This window comes from Muntiacus reevesi, chromosome 12 (assembly GCF_963930625.1).
Source record: "Muntiacus reevesi chromosome 12, mMunRee1.1, whole genome shotgun sequence".
Classification (NCBI taxonomy): Eukaryota; Metazoa; Chordata; class Mammalia; order Artiodactyla; family Cervidae; genus Muntiacus; species Muntiacus reevesi.
This window is the reverse complement of record NC_089260.1, coordinates 13,494,112-13,516,487: the sequence shown is the minus strand read 5'-3', so window position 1 is coordinate 13,516,487 and position 22,376 is coordinate 13,494,112. Positions and strand designations below refer to the sequence as shown.

Genomic DNA, 22,376 nt, shown 5'->3' with positions numbered 1-22,376 from the left:
ATTTTCCATCACAACAACACGAAAAGGGAACACCAACTTTATCTGAGTGAGCTGCTGCACTTCCCCTATTCATAGTCAGACAGCCTCAGTGATATTGTGCAGACTCACCAGCTCCTCCCACACCACCTATCCCACTCTCTGCTCTACTCCCCCTAGTCAAATGTCCCCTGTCACCACACTGCTGGTGACTTAACTGTTTTTGTTAAGGTCACCATTCCCCTCCACATACCATATCCAGTGGCATTTTCCAGAGTGGTCCTCATCTAATTGACCCTCCTAGTATCACTGGACGCTTGTCAACTCCCACCTCCTTTGTGATACACTACCTTTGGGTTTCTATTACTTTGACTTCCTGACTTACCCCTCAACTCTCTGGCTATTTCTAAGTCTCCTTTGCAGATTCATTGTCCTCCACCTGGCCACAAAATATGAAAGGTTCCTTAAGGCTGAGCCCTAGGCTGCACCTTACTCTACACTTTCTCTCTCACCCATGGCTTCTGTTACATCTAAATACAAATGAAACCCAAGCTAACCCAAGTGGTTCCCTTCTATCCTCCTCCAAAATTTAGACCTACATATCCACCAGCCTACTTGGCATTTTCACTTGAATGACTCAAGGGTAGTAAATACATCTCCGTCACATTCAAAATAGAACTCGTGGAACAGACCTGTGGTTGCCAGGGGAGAGGAGGTAAGGAAGGAAGGACTGGAAGTTTGGGATTAACAGATGCAAATTATCATACATAGAATGGATAAACAACAAAGTCATATTGTAGAGCACAGGGAACTATATTCAATATCCTGTGATAAACCATAACGGAAAAGAATATTGAAAAAAATATACACAACTGAATAACTGTCATACAGCAGAAATTAACACAATACTGTAAATCTACTATACTTCAACAAAATTTTAAAAAACTAGAACTCATGATTTCCCTGCCTCTCCCTCTACAAATGCAGTCTTTTCTCCTCATATTATCTGGCAGTGAGTGGAATCCTTTGTTCCTGTAACTCACAGCTCTGGCTCCCTCCCCTCTTCCTCACCACCACATTGAATCCATCACCCAGTTCTATGGATTTTACCTTCTTTTTACGTCTCCACTCTTAACATCTTTCTATAGTTCCAGGGCTACCACCCTCATCAATCTTCCCATCAATCACTGGACCTCCCTTCTTCCTCATTTCCTTCCAGCCCACTGTGCACAGATGGGCTGCAATCCCATCATTCTCCTCTTTAAAACTGTAAATTCTATGGCTGATTTGTGTCAATGTATGACAAAACCCACTGAAATGTTGTGAAGTAATTGGCCCCCAACTAATAAAATAAAATTAAAAAAAAACAAAAAACTGTAACAGCGGCACTCCACGGCTCTCGAGGTGAATATAAAATACCACCGCCTCTTCTTGTGTAGTCCAGTCCTGGCCTACCTTTCTAGTTTCCTTCAGCATCATTTATCCTGTTATCCCCTAGACTGCAGCTGTGGTCCCCTGATCTTTGGCCAGAAGTCTTTGTCTAGTTAATTTCTAAACCTCACCTCTAGATTTCAGCACAAATGTCATTCCTTGGAGAAGGCCTCCCTTCCACATTAGTCTTCATCACCTGCTTATTTAGTACCACCTTTCTTACCCTAAGACTGCATTTATCACAAGTTTGCAACAATGCATTTGTTTGTGTGATGACTGACTAAAGTTTCCCCTGAGGGACGAGGGACCGAAGCTTCCTATGGCTGAGGGACTGGATCTGATTGGCTCTCCAACAGAATGTCTAACAAAATCCCAACACCTCCAGGCGCTGACCCAGTATCTGTGTGGTAAGGACTAACCACTGACTTCCAACTGGGTACTATGTCTTTTTGTTTGTTCATTTTGCCTTTTTACAAAAACATTTGAGAATTGTTCACGTTCAAATACAACATTCTTTTTAAGTTGATCATTTGTCAAACTTATAACAACTCAAAAAATTCAAAGTCTGTAACTCAAACTAACCTGCTTCCTCAGACAGGAAAAAATGATGAATAGCCCCAGACTCCACATGGAATCATGTTAAAATAACAAGCAGTTCAAAAAATATGAGGTAAGATACTAGTAAAAGTACAAAGCTATGAATATGACTCATTTTAAATATTTTAATATATTGATTTCCTCCAGCATGTACACTCATTATTCAGAAAAAAAATGGTGAAGGGTATATTGAAATAAATATGGGATTTGGCATTAAACAAACTTAGTACTTGTTCTGGCATTTATTATCTTTGTGTCCTTGGACAAATAATGCTTGAGTTAGTTTCTTCATCAGTAAAATGGGGATAACAACCAGTAATTTTCAGAGATGCAAACATGATATATATATATATTTGAAAGCATTCTGTGTATACAAAATGTTACATAAATGTGAAGTGAAGTGAAATTGCTCGGTCGTGTCCAACTCTTTGAGACCCCACGGACTGTAGCCTACCACTTTCCTCCCTCCATAGGATTTTCCAGCCAAGAGTACTGGAGTGGGTTGCCATTTCCTTCTCCAGAGGATCTTCCCCACCCAGGGATCGAACCTGGGTCTCCCGCGTTGTAGGCAGATACTTTACCATCTGAGCCACCAGGGAAGTCCTACATAAATGTAAATCATTAATAATGATGGGTCCAAATACACTGCTCTCTCATATCAGCTTCCCTGATTTTCCATCAAAATTTTATACATAATATGACTGATTTGCATCTTAGGAGAAAAATTCAATGAGAAAAGAAAAATTTTCAATTAAAGGTTTTCGAGGCTCTCTTGGCTTACAACAGTTACAAATATGAATCACCAAATTAGGAGTTTGGAGAATTCGTTGTGAAAGAAGAGATTTTGTAAAGTAGAAAATTCTCTCAAGTTAGCTCTTCTTAAATTAGATGAGTGACCCACCTCAGGTGGCTCTTCCACTGCATTTATCATCTTTATTAAAAATATTGACCCTCTTACCCAAACCAGAAATCTGGGGACCCCACTGATCACATCTCCCTCACCCCTGACTTTCAGCTCTCACTGTCCTCTTTGCCTGAGACAGCTTAGACTTGAGTCCAAAGCCTGTTTCCACCTTGGAAACTCTCCTGCTTAAACTCTCATTCCTAAAATCAGTGTCATCCTCTCTTTCTCCATCATGGAACTATTTTTATCTGCTTCCATTGTTCACTGAGTTTCTTCTTTTAAAAAAAATAACATTTTCTTCTACTTACTGAAGAAATACATCTTTTAAAAAAATAATGCAGTTTTTTCACAGATGAAATTGGGAAATAGAGAATATAGGAAGGAATAAATAAAATTATTCTACCATCAGAGAAAGCATCATTAGATTTTATTTACTAAAGTGTCCCTAGCACCTAGAATGGTGTCTATTCCCCCACGTTGTGGGTCATTGTTAAATACTTGTTGAATGAATTGAGTAAATATCTGCGTATTATCTCATCTCCTAATGATTTGTTCATTTCTGACATGACTATTTCACTCTCCAAGGACTCTTGCACTCTTACAATGTTCCTTTTTTATAGTATCCTCTTCTTGTTTCAACATTAAAGCACCTTATCTCTCCAAATTTAGTAAGTTTTTCTGTTCTCTTCCAATTTGGGGCTATAGGAAGGTCTCTGTCTTTCAGAAGTCCTCCTGTAAATGTCCAGGGAGCCTTGGTTGTCTTCTCTTACTTAAGAGGGAGAGGCTGAGCAGCCGACTAGAAGCTCTGAGCACACAGAAGTCTATCACAAATGCCAATGTCAGTATTTTAGAGTTATTTCCTTCGAGTTGGTTCAAGTCCCTAGAGAGGGAGAAGGCCAAGTTCTGGGAACCGACTGGGAGAAGATAACTTGGAAAATCTCTGCACTAGCCTAAGCATTAATCTCAGAACTTGTTCTCTCTGTTTCCAACGTGGGGCCCCCATCCCCAAATGTGCCTGGTACATTTCTAGTCCAAAGACCCTCTGTTTTTCCTCTCCAGATAACAAACCTCCAGTTTTCTTCTCAGGTCAGAAGCATTAATCCTTTTGCTGCATTCTGATGGGAAGGAATTAGGGAATCTACTTTTTCTTTTTTTTAACTTTTTATTGTGTATTGGAGTATAGTTGGTTAATAATGTTGTGATAGTTTCAGGTGGGAAATCTCCTTTCTTCTTAAACTTTCAGTCAGTCATCCTGAGTTTAGTACCATCTTCACCTTCCATCTAGTGGCGTGAATTCTAGGGCCCCGTGGGGACTCTGCCGTATAAATTAGCTTGCTTCTTTGCTCTCCCCACCCCTGCCCCCCTCCGCACCCCACAGCTGGCTAACTCAGCTTTCTCACGTCTGCCAAGTCTGTTACTACAAGCCCATCTGCCTCCCAGCTTTCAAAACATTGTGGCCTTTGGCTCCTATACTGATCCATTTGTCCTCATGAGTTTAGGCCCAATTCGTTTATGGTCAGCTTGGTTGGGTCTTGGGAGGTATATACCTTCAATCCGCCACCTTTATCCAGAACTCTGCATTTAACTCTTACACTTTTGATGTACAGCACCTTCTTAGGTTATATCATCCATGACATAGTGTAACAATTAATTTTTTTTCTCATTTCTACATTTTTCTCATCGACTCTTGGTTCCTTGAGGACAAAGACCTAGTCTTTCATCTCTGTGTCCAAAGAATATGGTCAAGCATCTGGCACACAGTGAATGTCCATGAAACGTTTAAGTGGATGGTTGAAGTTTTCAACATATATAGTATGAGGATGATCTACCTTCTCCCCTGGGAGGTACCCTCTGGGTCTCGGGCCATGCCTGCAGTCCCTGTGCTCCTCTACGGAACGGTGTGACAGTGAGAACAGAGGGAACGCTGGCCAAAACCCAGGAGATCCCCGTCTCCACCAGGGGCTGTGCGTCAGCGAGGCAGGGTCTCCTCATTCTAGAGCGGGGTTTCAGGACACAAGGAGGCAGCAGAGCGAAGGAGTGAAGAGGACACACTCTCCAGCCCAGCTCCCTGGCCCCTGGCCCAGCTCCACTTCCTTCCAACAGTGTGATCTGAGACAAGCTATTCAATCTCCTCAGGCCTTAGATTTTCTCCTGTGAAAAACAGAGATAACAGAATCTGTCTTTATAGAGATGCTATAAGACTAGGAACAGAGTCTGACATGCAGTAAATAAGTAATAAGTAAAGGGCTTTACAAATTTTAGTTATAGCTTCTGCTAACTTTAAGCTGAAAATCAACACCCCCAGTACAGTGCAAGGAGGTTTCCAAAATCCAGAACATTACACTTCTTTGCAGCAATGATCTGCCCAAGGTTGTAGCCAAGGCAGAAGCAATGTGGGCCCACATTTAAGTCTGAGCTCGATCTGTCTGATGAGTGGTTCAGGATTTCAAACAACCACTTCAATCCCCTTCCACCCGGATGGGGGACATGAGGGCTTCCAGAGGAGCAGGACTGAATCTGCATTCTTTATGTTAAACTTAAGGACAATCTTAGCAGAAATCAGAAAAATGACTTGGACAACCTCTACAAGTCTCTGACAACTCTCAGATTCTAAGATCTGTGAAATGAGGACCAAAATGTATATATAGGTATATTTCCTGAGACATTTTGAAGAAGACAGTTACAAAGCACTTTTGAGGTGTTAACAAAAAAAAAGAGGTGCCATGAGTGAACAATATTAATAGAGTTGTGGGCTACGGAGAACAACTTTTCACACTCATCCTGCGTGTGTGATATATATCACTCTCCCCAGAATAACTAGGGCTATTTTTACATGAGGACTGCGTTGTAAGCTCACTGTTATCTAGGTCGGCTACAACCCTTCTTGTCTCTCTCAGACTTGCCATTCTCCAACCTAAGATACTCATTCTTATATAGCTAGATCTCTCCCAAAGACACAATTTTAATTTGCTCTGGGTTATTCTAAAGCCCATGCTGATCTGATTGTGAGACATCTACATTCAGCATTTTTTCAGTTGCTAGCTCATGTCTGACTCTTTGCAACCCCATGCACAGAAGAATGTCAGGCTTCCCTATCCTTCACTATCTCCCAGAGTTTGCTCAAAGTTGTGTCCATTGAGTCGGTCCAATGGACCGACCCAACCATCTCATCCTCTGTCGTCCTCTTCTCCTGCTCTCAGTCTTTCCCAGCATCAGGGTCTCTTCCAATGTGTTGGCTCTTCACATCAGGTGGTCAAAGTATTGGAGCTTCAGCTTCAGCATCAATATTCAGGATTGATTTTCTTTACGATTGACTTGTTTGATCTCCTTGCTGTCCAAGGGACTCCCAAGAGTCTTCAGCACCACAGCTTGAAAGTATCCATTCCTTGATGCTCAGCCTTCTTTATGGTCTAACTCTCATCTGTACATGACGATTGGAAAAACCATAGCTTTGACTATACGGACTTTTACCAAATGTTGAATGTAAAATGAAATTCAAATCAAGGAAGATCCTGGATAAGACTCCCTAGCATGCTGCTGACCTTACCTTCCTGATCTGATCATTAATACATGCACAAACTCCTCCTCTTTCTCAGTTTCCTGGGAGCCAATCCTGGCACAGGTGAAACATGTCCCAGGTATAGGAAATTGATTGCAAAATGATCAAATCCTTCATCTTCCTTGTAGTGTTTTCCTCTGCACTGTGGCAACCCTACAGCTCCCTTCGTCCGGGCTGGGCCCATGACTGGCTTTGACCTATCAAACGTGGCAGTGAAATTGTGCCCATTCTAAGTCTTGACTTCAAGAGCCTTTGCACACTCCTACTTGCTATCTTGGGATCTCTGTCTCCTCCCTGTGGACAAATGGCTGGCCTTCTGGAGAAGGAGAGCCCACAATGACCAGAGCCACGTCTGCCCGGCTACCCCACAGATATGACAGAGCCCAGCAAGATCAGCAAACTCAACCTGCAGCTGACCACTGACACGGGAAAGAGCCCAGTCAGGCCACCTAAACTGCCACCCTGAAGACTAAGGAGCAAAACAAAATGACTGTTGTTTTTAGCCACTACACTTTGGGATGGCTTGTTACGAGGCATTACTGAAGTAACAGGTAACTGATCCATCACAGGAGTTGAAGATATCAGTGTACAATCATTTTACTTGGCTGCTACATGCTCCCTCCTACTTTTGAGCAATACACTAGTAGTAAGAAAGTGTAACTCTTCTTGGTCTCACCTATAAGCTTTAAGGTAAGGTTGGCGGTTCTATGAAACTCGTATTGAAGGGTGGTTTTCATGACATCACCCTGACAATGTTGATAGAACACTGCCTACATGCCAAGTAGCAAGCTCTAGGAGCTACAGATGCATCAACCCCTTAAGATTCATGACAACCCTATGTGGGAGGGATTATTATTATCTTCCATTCTATAAATGAGGAAACTGAGCCAAATTAAATATATTCCCAAGATCTCACAGCTCAAGTAGCTGGGAGCTAGAATTCACACCCAGGCACTGTGACTCCACAGAGTGTGCCCTTAACAATGATGCCTCCTGCCTGTTTCCCTGAAGCACGTTCCAGTAGAGTGTGAGTGTATGTGTGTGTAAGAGTGTGTGTGTGCACACGTGCATACACAAACACGGAGAACAGAGATGAGTGTGGATGTAGCTGGCCTTACCCGAGCCTGATGCAGAAGCATAGTCATCATCATCAATAGGATACACTCCTGAAGCTTCTTCAATGGAGCTGTTGTCAAGGTACATGTCTTTATCAGATGTCAGCTCTGCCCGCTGAGAAAGGAAAGAGAAGGGGTTTAGGATGGTGAGAAATTAGGAAATGAGTTTATTCGTTCATCTCACTGTTCAGGCTTATACCTCAGTGACTACCTGTCCCTCTTTCCCGTTCCTCTAAACCGACATTTTTGTCCCTTCCTTTCCTCGGCACACCCTGACAAGTCGCATGATGTCAAGGGCTGACCACAGACAATGCTCCTGAGGAAGCTTACGGAGTCTAACCCAGTGGACCCAAGATGCCTCAGAAGCACCTACCCACAGGCTTATTTCCTCACTTCCCACTAAAGCTGTCTGAGTTCCAGTGGCCCCAGTGCTAGCTGGAGCCATCTGCTTTCCCAAAGTCACTGTGAGGCTCCTTGATTGGAAAAGTTACAAGACAGTTAACTCATTTAAGACTTCCTTGGGGATGTATTAGGGTGCTTGGGCAAAATCACCTCCCAGGGATGCATCAAGGTCCTTTGGACATTTACAGGCCCGGCCACACTCAGAGAGGCACCATCACGGCCAGGAGCTCTCGGGGGCCATGCAGAGGCCAGCACCACACCCCGCCAGGATCAGAGCCCACGAGGCTGTGGACCGGGGCAACAGCCCACCGCGAGCCACATCTGGGGCCCACAGGCTTAGTGGAGCCTTAATGACAAATGCAGATAAACCCACACAAGCGCATTCTTTTTATATTCCTGGCACTGGGTAATAGCAAATCACACGCTGAATAGGGAAAGGGATCATTCACTAAGTCGACCAGTTCCACAGCTTCTTAGTTCTTCAGTAAGAGTTTTAGTATTAAAATTCAACCTAATCCTGCCAAGAGAGTCACTCACATGAAGTGGAGGCTGAGTAGACGTATAATTTTTCTTAAATGGTTTCAGTAAATTGATATTTTACCACCAGTATCTCATGAAAGCCCAGAAACAAACACAGCAGCCTGTCAGCCGCTAAAAAACACTTGTGTTTGGAAAAAGGCAGCACTCATTATTGTCCTATTTTCTAAAAAATCAAATGGAATGTTTGTTCTTAACAGGAATGACAAAAAAATGTTTCCCTCATTACAGTGGCTTTCATCAGATACCCTTTTATTGATAAAATAAAGCCTTCTTCTGCTCCAGCTGTCACTGGACTGGAACCTTCCAAAGAGGACGCCAGAGCCACCCCACCATGACATCACTTCCTTCCCTCAGGTTTCGACAGCTGATTGGAGAGACTGAAGTGTCCTAAACCCAAGCCGGTGTCCTCCAGGCCTCAGTGACAACTACCGTGAAGGCACGGATGCCCACGTTGTTTAAGCGGCCACGCCGGCACATTCTGAGGACTGGGACCTTAATCAGGGACAGGTTTCCCAGTGGCCTGGCCGGCAGGCACGGAGTGACCACCCTGAGACAAGAGTGTGCTGGAATTTTCCTAGAACAGTCAGAGCTTAACTCTGCCCTCTGAGGCCATGCTGCATGATGGCAGTCTCCAAGGCTCTTACTAGACCCGGCCGGGTTTCCCAAAGCTCGTGAACCTACAGTACCAGGAGCCGTGGGTTCCACAGCCCCCCATCGGCGTCACTGACCCTGGCAGTCTCTTAGCTCCTACGAGGGCAGGAACTGTGCTTCACACATCCTCGGTTCACCCAGCCCCCCACGATCACAGTATCTGGTGGGCAGAGGGTGCTCAGCAAACACCACGCGGGCTGTTTGCTGTCCTGCGTGTGCTAAACTTTGCCCTATGAATTCCATCAGCAGGGCCCTCTTATTCTTTCTCTCAAGTCCAGTCAACAAAACAGGCTCTGTTTTTTTCAGACTTTCCATGTCCCCTTGTTAGAAACTACTATTTTGGATTTTGTTGCCTGTGAACAATTTAAGACAAAGGCTTGGTGTTATTGTTAATTGTCTGATGAGCACTTTTCTGAGGCCCCGCAGCAGAGCACACTTGGAGAAGGCAGGGCCTCAGTGACCTGAGTTCTCTGGCCCTCTCGGAAGGCATGGGGATTCAATAAATATTTGCTGACTGAGATTACCTAAAACAAACTGGACTTTGACTCAGGCTTCAGAGTTAACACATGTCACAAGATCCTCAGGACTTCTACAGTTGACATCTTTCCATCCGAAGCCTCGGAGATCATCGGTCCCAAACTATACACGTGGACAGGGACCTATTTGCGCAATCTTGAGCTTAAAAGCAGAAACCTGTTTGCCTTTTCTCAACACTGAATGATTTTTTCCTCTTGGCTCTGTCAAAGAAGTTGGAGGTGGCATGGGCCACACGAAATATTTAGTCCCTACTTATAAACTGCAAGTCTATTCATTAGGTGACCCAGTTGCTAGACGGGCACCTCTGTCTCATGCACAGGCTGATGGGCCAAAACACATCTCCCAGAGGACTGTGGCCACCTCATGACTCAACCACACAGACTGGCTTGACAAGCAACTCACTTCTCTATGACAGCCAGCTCCTTAGGAGAAGACTGTGGGACCTGAAATGCTACAAGACTTGGACTCAGGATGTACCTAAAGAAGCTGGCACCCCCTCAGCCCCTTGGGCTCTGCGAGGCTCCAGGGCAGTCCTGGGGCGGAGGGGACATTTAATGTGCTCAAGGGCAGCTAAAAGGATTTGTTCCTCCACTGTCTGTTGTGGTACAAATAATTATGACATCACACTAAACATTATCTCCTGCTCTCATGTCAGGGGCACCAAGCGCCTAAGAGGAATTGCCAATATCCATCCTTCCATAGAGAGCTTCACTGATGGCTCAGCAGTAAAAAAAATCCAGTGCAGGAGTCGCAGGAGCTGCACATTCGATCCCTGGGTTGAGAAGATCCCCTGGAGGAGGGCATAGCAGCCCATTCCGGTATCCCTGCCTGGAGAATCCCATGGACAGAGAAGCCTGGTGGGTACAGTCCATAGGGTTGCAATGAGTCAGATACAACTGAAGCAGCTTAGCAGATGCGCACTCACACATACAGACACACACACACACACACACACACACACAACCTTCCGTAGTCTGATCTCAAATAAGCAGGCTTCTTTTCCCACGGTAGCAGATAACGCTCGAAGAAAACCTCCACTGTCTTTTCTTCTAAACAAAAAAAAAATCTTTGCAAACATGACAATTCCTTTGGTGAAGACTCCACTCTCTGTACAGAGAGGATTGCTGCAGTTAACATGCCCAGAAAGGGAAATGAATTCTGCACTCACATTCCCTGGGGGCGAGACACGCATCTTTCAAAAGCCAAGAAAAGGGGTGACTCAAGACTACGGCTTCTCCACCAGCCAACTGTGATTTGCCTCACTGAGCAGAAAACCCCTAGACACACAGAACACTCTCATGTTCGATGAGACGAGCCGCTGCATGAAAGAAAGCAACGGGGAGGAAACGTGCAGAGGCCCAGTCCGACGGCAGGATTTCCTCTCGAGCTGGTTTCATTCGGGACAGCCCGTGACCAAGGGGCAGCATCAATCGTGTTGGCTAACAGGGCTCCAAGTACACGCTGGAAGAAAAACAAAGCTGGTCTTTCAGACCTGTCTCCCCTCAGCTGACGTGAGACATGCTGCAGGGAAGCAGAGGAAAGATGTGGGAAGTAACGAGGTACAACCAGGAGGAAGAGCGGCCACAGGAGGTTCAGCCACGAACCCGAGCCCTGAGTCACCTCCACAGAGGAGGTAATTGATGCCTGACGGCCGGCAAAATCTACCTTCGTCTCCCAACTCTACCGCTCTCCCTACCCTTCAAACTGCAGCAACCGCGCCGCCACGTTGGGCCTCCTTCCTCAGCCACCCTCAGGGCTTTGTCTTCGAATCCATCATCTGCTGAGGGACCATTCTTAAACATGACCACAATGCTCCCCTGCTGATAAAAACCCTTTCTTGGCTCCCTATCTTCCACTGGATAAAAATAAAAACTCCTTGGCCTTGAAAGACATTCTTCTACCACAAGACCTCACCTGCATTTCCAGTCAGTTACTGCCACTTCCTCCACCCAAACCCCAGGTTCCATGACACATACACACAAAAATCAAAAACAACAAAAAATCTCCACTCAGACCTGGTGACATCAATTTACTTTATACAAAACCCCTAAGAGGAAATAAACTCCTCCAAGGACAGAAAATTGAGGGGCTTGCGTACCTGAGGATGATGAAAACCAATATTCTGACAGAACAGTTCAGCCCAAACATATATGATGTTTGTAATAAAAATGAACAGAGAAAATGCTGGTTTGGTGCATAGAAGACCACAAGTGCACTAATCTCAAAATAAGAAATATCACAAATCTTCCCATTGTCTCAGCAAAGAAAATTTGTGAGATGGCAACTGAATAAATCTACTTGCTGGTTTTTTTTACTATGAGGTAAAGCTTATATCGGCAAATATCATGTTTCAAACTGCCAGGGTGGAAATCTGTTATTTAGAAATTAAGGTCTTCCTTAAAAGATACACTGCCTTATCTACTAGATGGATGTCCTCTAAGTGCCTTAAACTAGTGCAAGTGATAAACAGTGGTCAAGATAATTAAAGCTCAAAGCAGCAGGTGTTAAATTCACCTTATGGTGGAAACTTGGGTTTCCCTGGTGGCTCAGTGGTAAAGAATCCACCCGCACTGCAGGAGCTGCAGGAGATGTGGGTTCGACCCCTGGTTCGAGAAGATCCCTTGGAGCAGGGCATGGCAACCCACTCCAGTATTCTTGCCTGGAGAATCCCATGGACAGAGGAGCCAGGCGGGCTACAGTGCATAGGGTTGCAAAGAGTTGGACACAACTGCAGTGATTTAGCATGCACGCACACGTAGTGGAAACTTAGGCTGATAGCAAAGTCAGAAAGTAGAAAGTCTATTTACGGATACCACCACCCCAAACCCAACCTTCAGAAAGTTAGCCTTCAGACATAAAAGTTAAATATTTGTGTGGCCTGGTATGACACTCTGAATCACATAATAGAAAACAAGCACCTGGATGACGTTTCTTAGTTTTAGCATAAAGGCACATTCAGTCCTGACTTGGACTCAAAGACTCAAATGTTTATTTACTTTTATAGTGACCACAAAGCACCAAACTGGCTGTAACTCTAGCTTATTTTTCCAGAGATGACTTAATAAACTATTTTATTACTAGTTAACACACACTGTAAATGAAATAATAATTAAAATTTTCCCCTACATATTCCCATAGAGATGATACACTTGCCCTTAAGATGAACTTGCCAACTCTGGCTTAGGTAGAGCCCATGGAAACCTATAATCTTAGAGCTTGACTGGACATTATAGGCATCCGGATGACCTATTTATTTCAAAAGTGAAGACACAGAACACCACAGTGATAAAGTCACTTAAAAATCATCTTGTCTACTTGGTGGCCAACCTGGAGCCCAAAACGTTTGCTGCCTAATTCTGGGCTCTTGCTATTGAACTGTAATGCCCCACAACAGGAAGCTCTCAGAGCTAGTCAGCCTGGGGTTCAAAAGGATTAACTGTAGCTAACTGCTAAGTGTTTATTATGTGCCAGGCATTCTGTGCTAAGTGTTTTATAAGCACTGGCACATTTAATCATCTCAACAATCTCCACTGCAAACCAAGGAACTGAGGCTTGTCCAAAGACAGACAGCTCAGAAGTGGGGAACAAGGATTCATGTCCAAGTCAAGGCTTCAAAGTGTGTGCTCATTGAGAGTGTTGGCCTTGCTGGCCTGCCCACTACCCCTGCCCCCCACCCCGCCTTGTAATTCACACGTAATCATAATAAAGGCCCTGAGAAGAATTGTAATAAAAGAGTCCTGTTGAACTCTGCTTGATCCAACACTTTCAAACTTTGGCCATGGAAATTCTCCCCACCTGCCCCGAAAATCTATTTAACATCTTTCAGAACTAGTGTTTTTGGCATTATAGATCGGGAAAAATCTGCGTGAAGAGTTAAAATTCTAGCTTAACAATTTCTTCTCTGCCTAACATCCTGTACACTGCCCCTGTGAAGGAAGCCAGCTCAAGTCACTCATTCATTTTTAGTAACACCTTCATCTCTATTAGGTGTCCCATCCAAATCAAAGATGTAATGGAAGGAAAGAAACCTCTGTTTACTGTTGGGAAATGTACTGTGGTCCCTGAACATGTGTGAGATGTGACTGCATTATATATTTACCGGCAAGTGCTACTGTATTTACCAAGCACTTATTCTAAGGACTTGTTTACAGAAAATGCTCCGCTATCTAACAATGGCCTAGACTTATTCTACCATCCTGTGTGTAACTCATACAGAAGCTGAGGTCACACATGAAAGCAGATTCTTAAATTCCTACTTAAGAAATCCTTAAGAAAGATCTTTAGCTCAGACCTGCTTCAAAAAGGTCCTTAATTACATACAAAGCTAGCCTCTAACTTTAAGAAACACTTCAGCTTGCCTTCCATTAAGGGGAAATTTAAATTATTTACTTGTGTCTATTAGGAAAATAAACCCAATTCTGGAAAGAAAAAAATCAGGTTTATGAAGGCAGAATCACATTTGGGTGTGAAGTATGAAGCAAAAAGATGACTGGGCTGCTCAGAAAAATGTCACATCAAAAAATAAACTCTAAGAGAGTCCGAACATCAGCAACTGTGAAAAAATTCAACTAGTTCCATGAACCTTTTGAAACAAACCAAAGCATGATAGAATTCCTACAAGTAACTACTTACAATCCTGCAGGTCTGAACCACTCATTCAGAATTTACTAGTCATGGCAGATTTTCCTGTTGGATGTGGTAATCTTACCTCAACCCTTAGAATGTACATTCCTTGAAGAGGCTGAGGAACGAGGAGCAGGTCTGGTGTTTTCTGTATCTCCCACTGCTTGAGAGCCAGCATATGGGTAAAGGTTCAACAAAGAGTAGCAGAGGTCACATTTTTCTGAAAGGCTGAAAGCAAGCTTAAAGCCATTGGGTGAAAGAAAATAACCACATATTTTAAACAAGTTACCCGGTTACCACACATCAGGGAAAACTCAATCCATGAATTTTACAAGTTCTCCTTATGAAAAGGGCAATGGAATTTAGCCTTATATTGTGAGGAGGACTAACAGAAAGATAAGGATGACTTTAGAAAAATTCACCAACTCATTAAGAATGCCTCCAACGAGCCGGGCACAACACTAGTCTCTGGAGCACATCGGAATGGCTGAAAAGTGTTTTAAAAAGTAACACTGAGTTAGTGTACTTCAGAGTAGAAATTTTCTTCTTTGTTTAAAAAAAAGAACAGAATGCAGGTCAAAGCACTTCGATTTTCTAGCCAACAAAGCTCAAACAAAATCTTTCTCTAATAAAATGCTCAGCCCAACAATCAGCATGTTAAGAAAAACAACAGCAAAAAAATCTGACCAAAGGATTACTTGGTTCAACTCAATGTATTATTTATGATTCAATAGAATTCGTGTCATTGTCACAAAAGATGTCTCACCATAGGTATGTTGGTGTAGCTGCTTCAACATTATTTTTCTTCCTACAGGGTTTGTCTATTGAGTCTACAGTATGGTCCTGGCTCAGTAAGTGGCTTGGTGGGTAAATTTAAACCAACATCTCAAATAGGAGGACCCAGAAGCCCCTGTATGCTTACCTAACTGAAGGATGCAATTCTCCTCTACAGCCCCACCCCCACCCACAATCATTACGACAGAGAACAGGCAGGATTCAGGGCCTCGGTCCCATTTCTCTTTAAACTAGACCTTGGTAACAACAAATGGCCCTGATTACGGACACTCCCTTGCCAGTATGCAAGACTATGCTCCCTTGCCAATAATCATATCACTGCCATATCACTCTACAAAGCCCCCTGTTCCACAGTCCTCAGTCTGTATAGGCCACCATTTCACAAAGAAAAGCCGTCAACCAAGCTGAGTAGAAAGAAATCTAAACCTTGCACCTAAATTCTTGACATACTTTATGCTTTGTCACCTAGAGAAAATTACAGGGTCAACTAATTAAATGCAAAATCTCTCACCTGGAGAGAGTTTTCACTTTATGTCCTTTTGTAACTTTTGAGTTTCGAAACATCTATATTGTGAAATTCAATCCATTTTTTTAAAAAAATTTTCTTCCTAGGATTCAGTTCAATTCAGTTCAGTTGCTCAGTCATGTCTGACTCTTTGCGACCCCATGGACTGCAGCACGCCAGGCCTCCCTGTCCATCACCAACTCCCGGAGCTTACTCAAACTCATGTCCATCGAGTCAGTCCATCCAACCATCTCATCCTCTGACGTCCCCTTCTCCTCCCGCCTTCAATCTTCTCCAGCATCAGGGTCTTTTCAAATGTAAACAAAACCAGTCTTCCTCTTCAGGCGTCATGGATGTCAAAAAGGAGGTAGGGGGTGAGGGGTGGGCAGTGGGGGATAAGGGCAGAACACACCACAACTTCTCACTTTAGAAAGGGTTCGGATTCTTGGTCCAAAGAGAGAAGGTAAGTCACCTTGGTCTTGAATTAAATTTGTTGGCACCAAAACTAGGGCTCTTACGGAGCAAAGGATATTAAAGCAACGCCTGGGCGGCGCGGGGAGGGGGGTTATGTTGACTATGCATGACACAGAAAAGGAAAATGTTCATGACTTACAGATGTGCTCCGAGTGGCGCTTTCTTCCTTTTTTGGAATATCAAACAGAGGGAAGAGAGAGGTTCGCTGCCATGTTATTATAAGCACTGCTGCCTCTCTCCCTCCTGAACTAAAATATTCTAGTATTTATTTTGCCATCCATATGACCACAGTTTAGACTAGAGTAAAAATAGAAGATGTGTGGGCCTAACCTGAAAAGCCCCAAGGGCTGGAGAGGGTCAGGATTAATATATTCTAACTGAAATAACCAGATTCTGTTTCCTGGTGGTGTTTGGCAGGAGAGGGGGGCAAAAAAAGAGATTTGGAATGTATTTCTCATTCAGAAGTGTTTTGTAAAAACTACCATAATGGAACAGACTCCAAGTCAAGCACAGGAAGCCAAGAGGCTCTGGTTTAGATTTAATAATTCACTCTAAAGGCTTTTCAACTGCTACAATTTTAAGCCCTGAGGCACAGCCACATATATTCTCCACCCTATACAGGAGCTGATGGAGTGCCCCAGGATGCCTATGGGGCTGGAAAATGGGAAAGACCTCAGGTCCAAAGAGCAGACCACGCCCTGCCAGGCTCCAACTAATGCTGGAGAATAAACCTGCTCTCAAGAGATGCGGGGCAGTTGGTGGATGGAATTTCCAATTGAGCCTATTTCAGGTCTAAGACAGCACTGAGATTGAACGTTGGTACGGACACTTTACTGCATACCTGTAAAGAGAGCTCTATGTAAAAGATGCCAACTTACAGAAATGGGCACGAGCCCTTTGGGAAGCACCTTGGCAATGTGTTTAAGAAGATACAAAATCTTTTCTACCATCTGATCAGATATTTCTACTCTCAGGAATTATCCTAAGGAAATATTCTAAAAAGAAGGCGAGGTGGAATGTTTACTACTGAATTAAGGCAAAACCACTGAGACAATGTAAATGCAACTACAGAAGGATAGCTATGCCAATTATGTACCATACATTAATTTTTTCAACCTAGCCATTGAAAATCATATCCCACAGAAAAATGAGGAAACATGTTTGGACAACACACTATATTTTAAAAGTATATATTGCTTTAATATTTTCTAATATGACAACTCTAAAAATTTCAAATCAGTAGAAAAATGAAGAGAGTTAATTGGTGAGGGTGGTGGCTTGTGAATGATCTTGTTCCTAATTACTGTTATATTTTGCCAACATATATATGCTGCTAAAGACACAAACAATGGAAAAGTCCAGGAACCAGCTTCCAAACATCAACAGGACTTTTAACAGCTAATGTATTTAAACAGACAGATACATACATGTATAAAGAGCCTAAAGAAAGCATCATGGAAGTACACAGGTGTATAAGTGACAAACACTTAAAAAAAAAAAAAAGCGCACACTTGAGGAAAGTGCCACATAATCACACCACAGTGATTTGGTCACTCCTGATCCAGTTTATCTGAAGCCATAAAGGCGAAAGGTCTATTAAAATGGATATTTAATCACAAGATTCTAGGTTCTAAAAGGCCCTGGGTCTCATTACCCATCTCATTAGTTGCTCTTTGCTTCTGGGTTATTTGAAGCAGGGAAGACACTCCACGTCAAGGTGTGGCTGTCGGTGCCCCAGTCAACAAGCTCCCTTCTAGCCTAGTCTCCACCTGCAGTGGCCACTATCTGACCTGGAAGCCCTGTGCCCTGGACACACTCCAGGGCTGACGTGCCAGTGAGCCCTGAAGACGTTTTGAGTTGCTCCTGGTTTTCAGGGGCCATTCTGTTACATTTCCTGATAACTCAGTTGGTAAAGAATTTGCCTGCAATGCAGGAGACCCCGGTTCAATTCCTGGGTCAGGAAGATCCACTGGAGAAGGGATAGGCTCCCCACTTCACTATTCTTGGGCTTCCCTGGTGGCTCAGCTGGTAAAGATTCCGCCTGCAATGCAGGAGACCTGGGTTCGATCCCTGGGTTGGGAAGATCCCCTGGAGAAGGGAAAGGCTACCCACTCCAGTATTCTGGTCTGGAGAATTCCATGGACTGAATGAATGGTCCATGGGGTCGCAAAAAGTCAGAAACGACGGAGCGAGTTTCACTTCACTTCACTCTGTTACATCAATGCTGTCTGTCTGTAAGGACAGCCTCTTGTTCTATCTCTCCTTTTGCTGATTCTAGAAAGCCTTGGGTTGCCAAGGTGACTACCTGATCTAGGAGACTTTTTCAACGAAGAAAATGACATGTGACTACTTCCTTACCCTGTAAGACTGAAAACGTGACAGTGCTTATCTAAATAAAAGGAACAAAGCTAGACAGAAGGAGATACCTCCAAAGATGATGAGACCACAGATTTCAAAACTGAAGTCAAACTGTTCTGAAGGGTGGATTTTTAATACCAAGTGTCAAGTCACAGAGGTGGCTATATTGGGAGCTGAAGGTAATCACATTCTTGATTATCTCTCAGAAAAACATCCTGATTCTGCCCAAGACTCATAGCCCCTGGCCTTGTATTTCTTTTTGTTGTAGAAAGGAATTGTTCCTGACCAAACTCTTCAACCAATTAACAATGAAGGCCACGCAGCATTTAAGAAATGATTTCCTTAACAAAGGAAGCAGGCAGATTTAAAGGTATTAGACACTGATTACGAAATCCACTGTGGACTCTGCATGAAATTCCACAAGAAATGAAACCTGAGCTCTCAGATAAAAACACCTGTTTCACAGGGAGTACGTTTATAGTCATGTGACCTGTGCCATCTCTTATGTGAATGCATTTGAGAAAGCACTTATGTTGGTGTTGTCGAGTGTTGTTTATGAGTTATTTATCTGAAGATAACATTTACAATCATACCAAAGGAAGAGGAAAGAAGCCGTGTGGACAGTCATATTTTTTCCCAACAATGATAAACACTTCATTGGCTGTTCAAACTAACATGTTGGGAAAAAACCTCAAAAACCCAAAAGGTAACCTAATCCCCACCACCCAGCGCTGCCTTCTGTCCTTCTGGTCTACCTCCATCAGCGTCTATGGAGACATTCCAACAACCTACTGATAGAATCCTACACTCTTACGATACAAGGGTATGGAAGATGAAGGGAAAAGAGGAGCCTGCAAGATGGTAAAATTACATGCTCAATTAAAAACTAATATTTAAGAAATGCTTTCGAGAATATGTTTTTTCAAAAAAAGCCTATCATTATTTTTTTGCACCCAAGTGAGGCTGATTCATGGTAATTCCCTAGTGATAATTAAAAGTCTCAGTTGGAACACACATTCATAAGCACATATCATAAGAGAAATAGCACTTCATTTTCTAAAAATACAGGAGATAGGGAAAAGCAAATATTAATCGTTGGGAGTCAAAAACATATCATATCATCTCAAGGAATTTTTTCCCCCAAGTAAATCCAGTAACAAAAGCTGCTTACCAACTGATTCCATCAGTTCTAAAGCAAGCCATACCAAAGGCCTATGGGGGTGATTTAGCACTCATGGGTACTAAATCTAACAATATTTTCTAAAAGTTCCCACACTCCCCAGGATTTTGACTTCTTCCCAAATTAACGGGCCACCTCAGGCCTGCAAATGCCTTCTGCAAAGCAACCCATGGCAAGGTCTAGGTAACACGCCCCACCTTTTCAGATGACAGCCACCCGGGGCTGCTTGGTACATCTTCATTTCCTAAAGCGCACAGGTCTTACTGAGAAGTAAAGCCCGGGGAGCCCAGCCCACATTCCCGTCTCTCCTCTGGTCCTGTCACAGCCGTTCAAGATGGGGCCCGTTTTGGACAGATGTGACTGCTCCAGGCACCCTGCCGCCACACAGCGGCTCTGCCCACAGAGTGGAGTTTATTATTTAACTGGGACGACATCAGCGGGCAGCCTGATTAGAGCTCGCTTCTGGGGCTCGGTGTAAGAGGACCACGGAAGACGTGTCCACTCCTCACCAGCCTCCAGGTAGCAGATGGGGATGTGGAAGCTGTGGGCTATCGGTTTCCATGCCTCCTTACTTGGCCTGAACATCCCTGCCTTTGGCCAATGCTTTGGAACACAGGCTGACTTTTCATCTCTCTTTTCCGGCTGCTTTACACACCACTGGTAGAAGTCACTTTCTTCTTGCCTCTCCTGCTTTGGAGGCTGAGGAATTTGGCTGAATGATTGCAGCTGCCACGGTAACCTCTTTGGCATGCTCCCCGACACCCCCTCACCTAATAGCCTTTTCCCATCCGACTGCCCTGGCTCGCTGGTGTGGCCACAAGCTCTTCAAGTGGTCACACTGCAGCACAACCCCCATGGAAACCCGCTTGGAACTGTCCAAGCTCATAGCAAAGAAGGAGGTTTTTAATACAGATTGTTCTTTTTAAATCCTTTACAAAAACAGCTGTAATCAATCGTGTTGGGGGGCTCTGTATAAAGCTGACATCGGAAAGCTCTAATATTGATTCTTTCCCCTTGCATGGCTTTTAAGAAAACAACCCCATGTGAAGAAACCGTAATCAATTTCTCAAGACTTTGCTAACATGAAACAGTGTCTAAATTAAAAATATACTTTTTAAAATTAAATGAAAATCATAGTAAATATAAGAAATCCATCCCTTATCCTGCCTTTTATTCGAGGGCCGACGTGTTAGTTTTTAAAGCAAAGTCAATTGAACAAATGCAATAATTATTAAATACTGATTAAATCTCAGCAACTCTTCTGAGAGTTGTTTAGCAGGTGACACTAGCTGAAAGATTAAAGGGAAATCTGTCTTCATTTGAGGTCTGGCATTTCCAGTTCTTCATTTGCAAGATAATATACTATTTTCTCTGTGCCTATTCTTAGAGAAACTATCAATTCTAAGCCTGTGTTTATAGACAGTCATGATTCCAAGTGGTCACATCCTGACTGGATGTCCAAATACCAGAATATTTTAAGCCTTTTCACAGGAATTCTGGTTGATATATTATTCTGTCAAATTTGCCTTTCCACATGAGGCCCCTTAGAAGCCTGAGCATGCCAAAAGGTGAAAAGTCAATATTTAAAGCTGCAGTGTGCAAACAGAGCAATTTGGTGCTTTCAGTTGAAAATTATATTAGAAACCCTCACCAACATCAACAGCCAATTTCGGGATTAGGCATTAAGGAAAAGCACAATTTCATATAATGTCTGATATCTGGACATCAATGTAGAAGAAAAAAACCTGAAGACTTCAGTAAAATGCCATACATAAAATGAATACAGAACTGAGATCTAAGCAGACTGACAACCCATAATACTTTGTGTCAGCCTGGCACTTACCATGTGAATGAAATCAGATCTGATCAAATCCAAGAGCTAGGAAAAAAAGAAGGAACACACACACACACAAGAAAACTTAACTGCCATTTGCTTTTGCTCCCAAATAAGAGTAATTTCGATTTTAAGGGACAGAGCTACAATTTCTGTGGCAAATATCTGATATTCATTCAAGATTCACATTCCTGGAATCCAAGGACCACAGGATTTTACTCAGGGATGCGTGTACAATTTGCAAACTTATTAGTTGAGAAGTTTAACTCCCTTTCCATACCCACTCCAACCCCTCAAATTAGAGAAGGCCCCTGCTTTTTCACCAAACTAAATAAGCAAGAACTCAGAGTTCTGTAAAAGTCCTTAACACTAGCTGATCAAGGGCCTAAACCTTTGTCAAGCTGGGCCTCCTGGGGTTGTCACACAAGGAGGATTTCACAGCTTCACTGCCCTGGGCAGCCTTTTTATCCCTAGTAAGTTATTTTAAGCAACTTTGCTCCAGCAGACAAATCTCTGGCCTTCCTCTCTTCCATTGTAAAACTGCTGCAGCTCAAAACAGCTAAGCCTTAAAGAGAAACCAGAATCGGCCTGGTCAACTCACTTCAATCCCATCCTTCTATTTGAACGCTCTAGATCAGAGCGTTCAAAACTATCTGTGATGATGACAATGTTCCAAATGTGCTCTGTCCAACATGGAAGCCACTAGACACATATAGTTATCAAGTGGTTGAAATATGGCTGGTGCAACAGAGGCACTGAATTTTTAATTTTATTTTTAATCAATTTAAATGGAAATAGCCACATGTGGCTAGTGGCTACTATATTGGACACTGCAGTGCTAGGGAGAATGTTTAAACTGTTGTTAGAAGCATATCAAAATTGTCTGCAGCTGCTG

The 22,376-nt window shown here is 43.3% G+C and overlaps 1 protein-coding gene and 1 non-coding gene across 3 annotated transcripts in view; both read right to left on the bottom strand.

The window, feature by feature from the left end:
- The window catches only part of SDC2 (syndecan 2), a 121,517-nt gene that overhangs the window by 11,411 nt on the left and 87,730 nt on the right, over nucleotides 1-22,376 (bottom strand). For both annotated transcript variants that reach the window (XM_065903218.1, XM_065903219.1), the window contains one exon: nucleotides 7,586-7,697. In XM_065903218.1, the coding sequence (XP_065759290.1) occupies nucleotides 7,586-7,697 (112 nt within the window). The remainder of the gene's footprint in view (nucleotides 1-7,585; nucleotides 7,698-22,376) is intronic.
- TRNAC-ACA (transfer RNA cysteine (anticodon ACA)) lies at nucleotides 2,532-2,603 on the bottom strand. Its single transcript has one exon. It is a non-coding gene; the product is annotated as a tRNA-Cys (tRNA).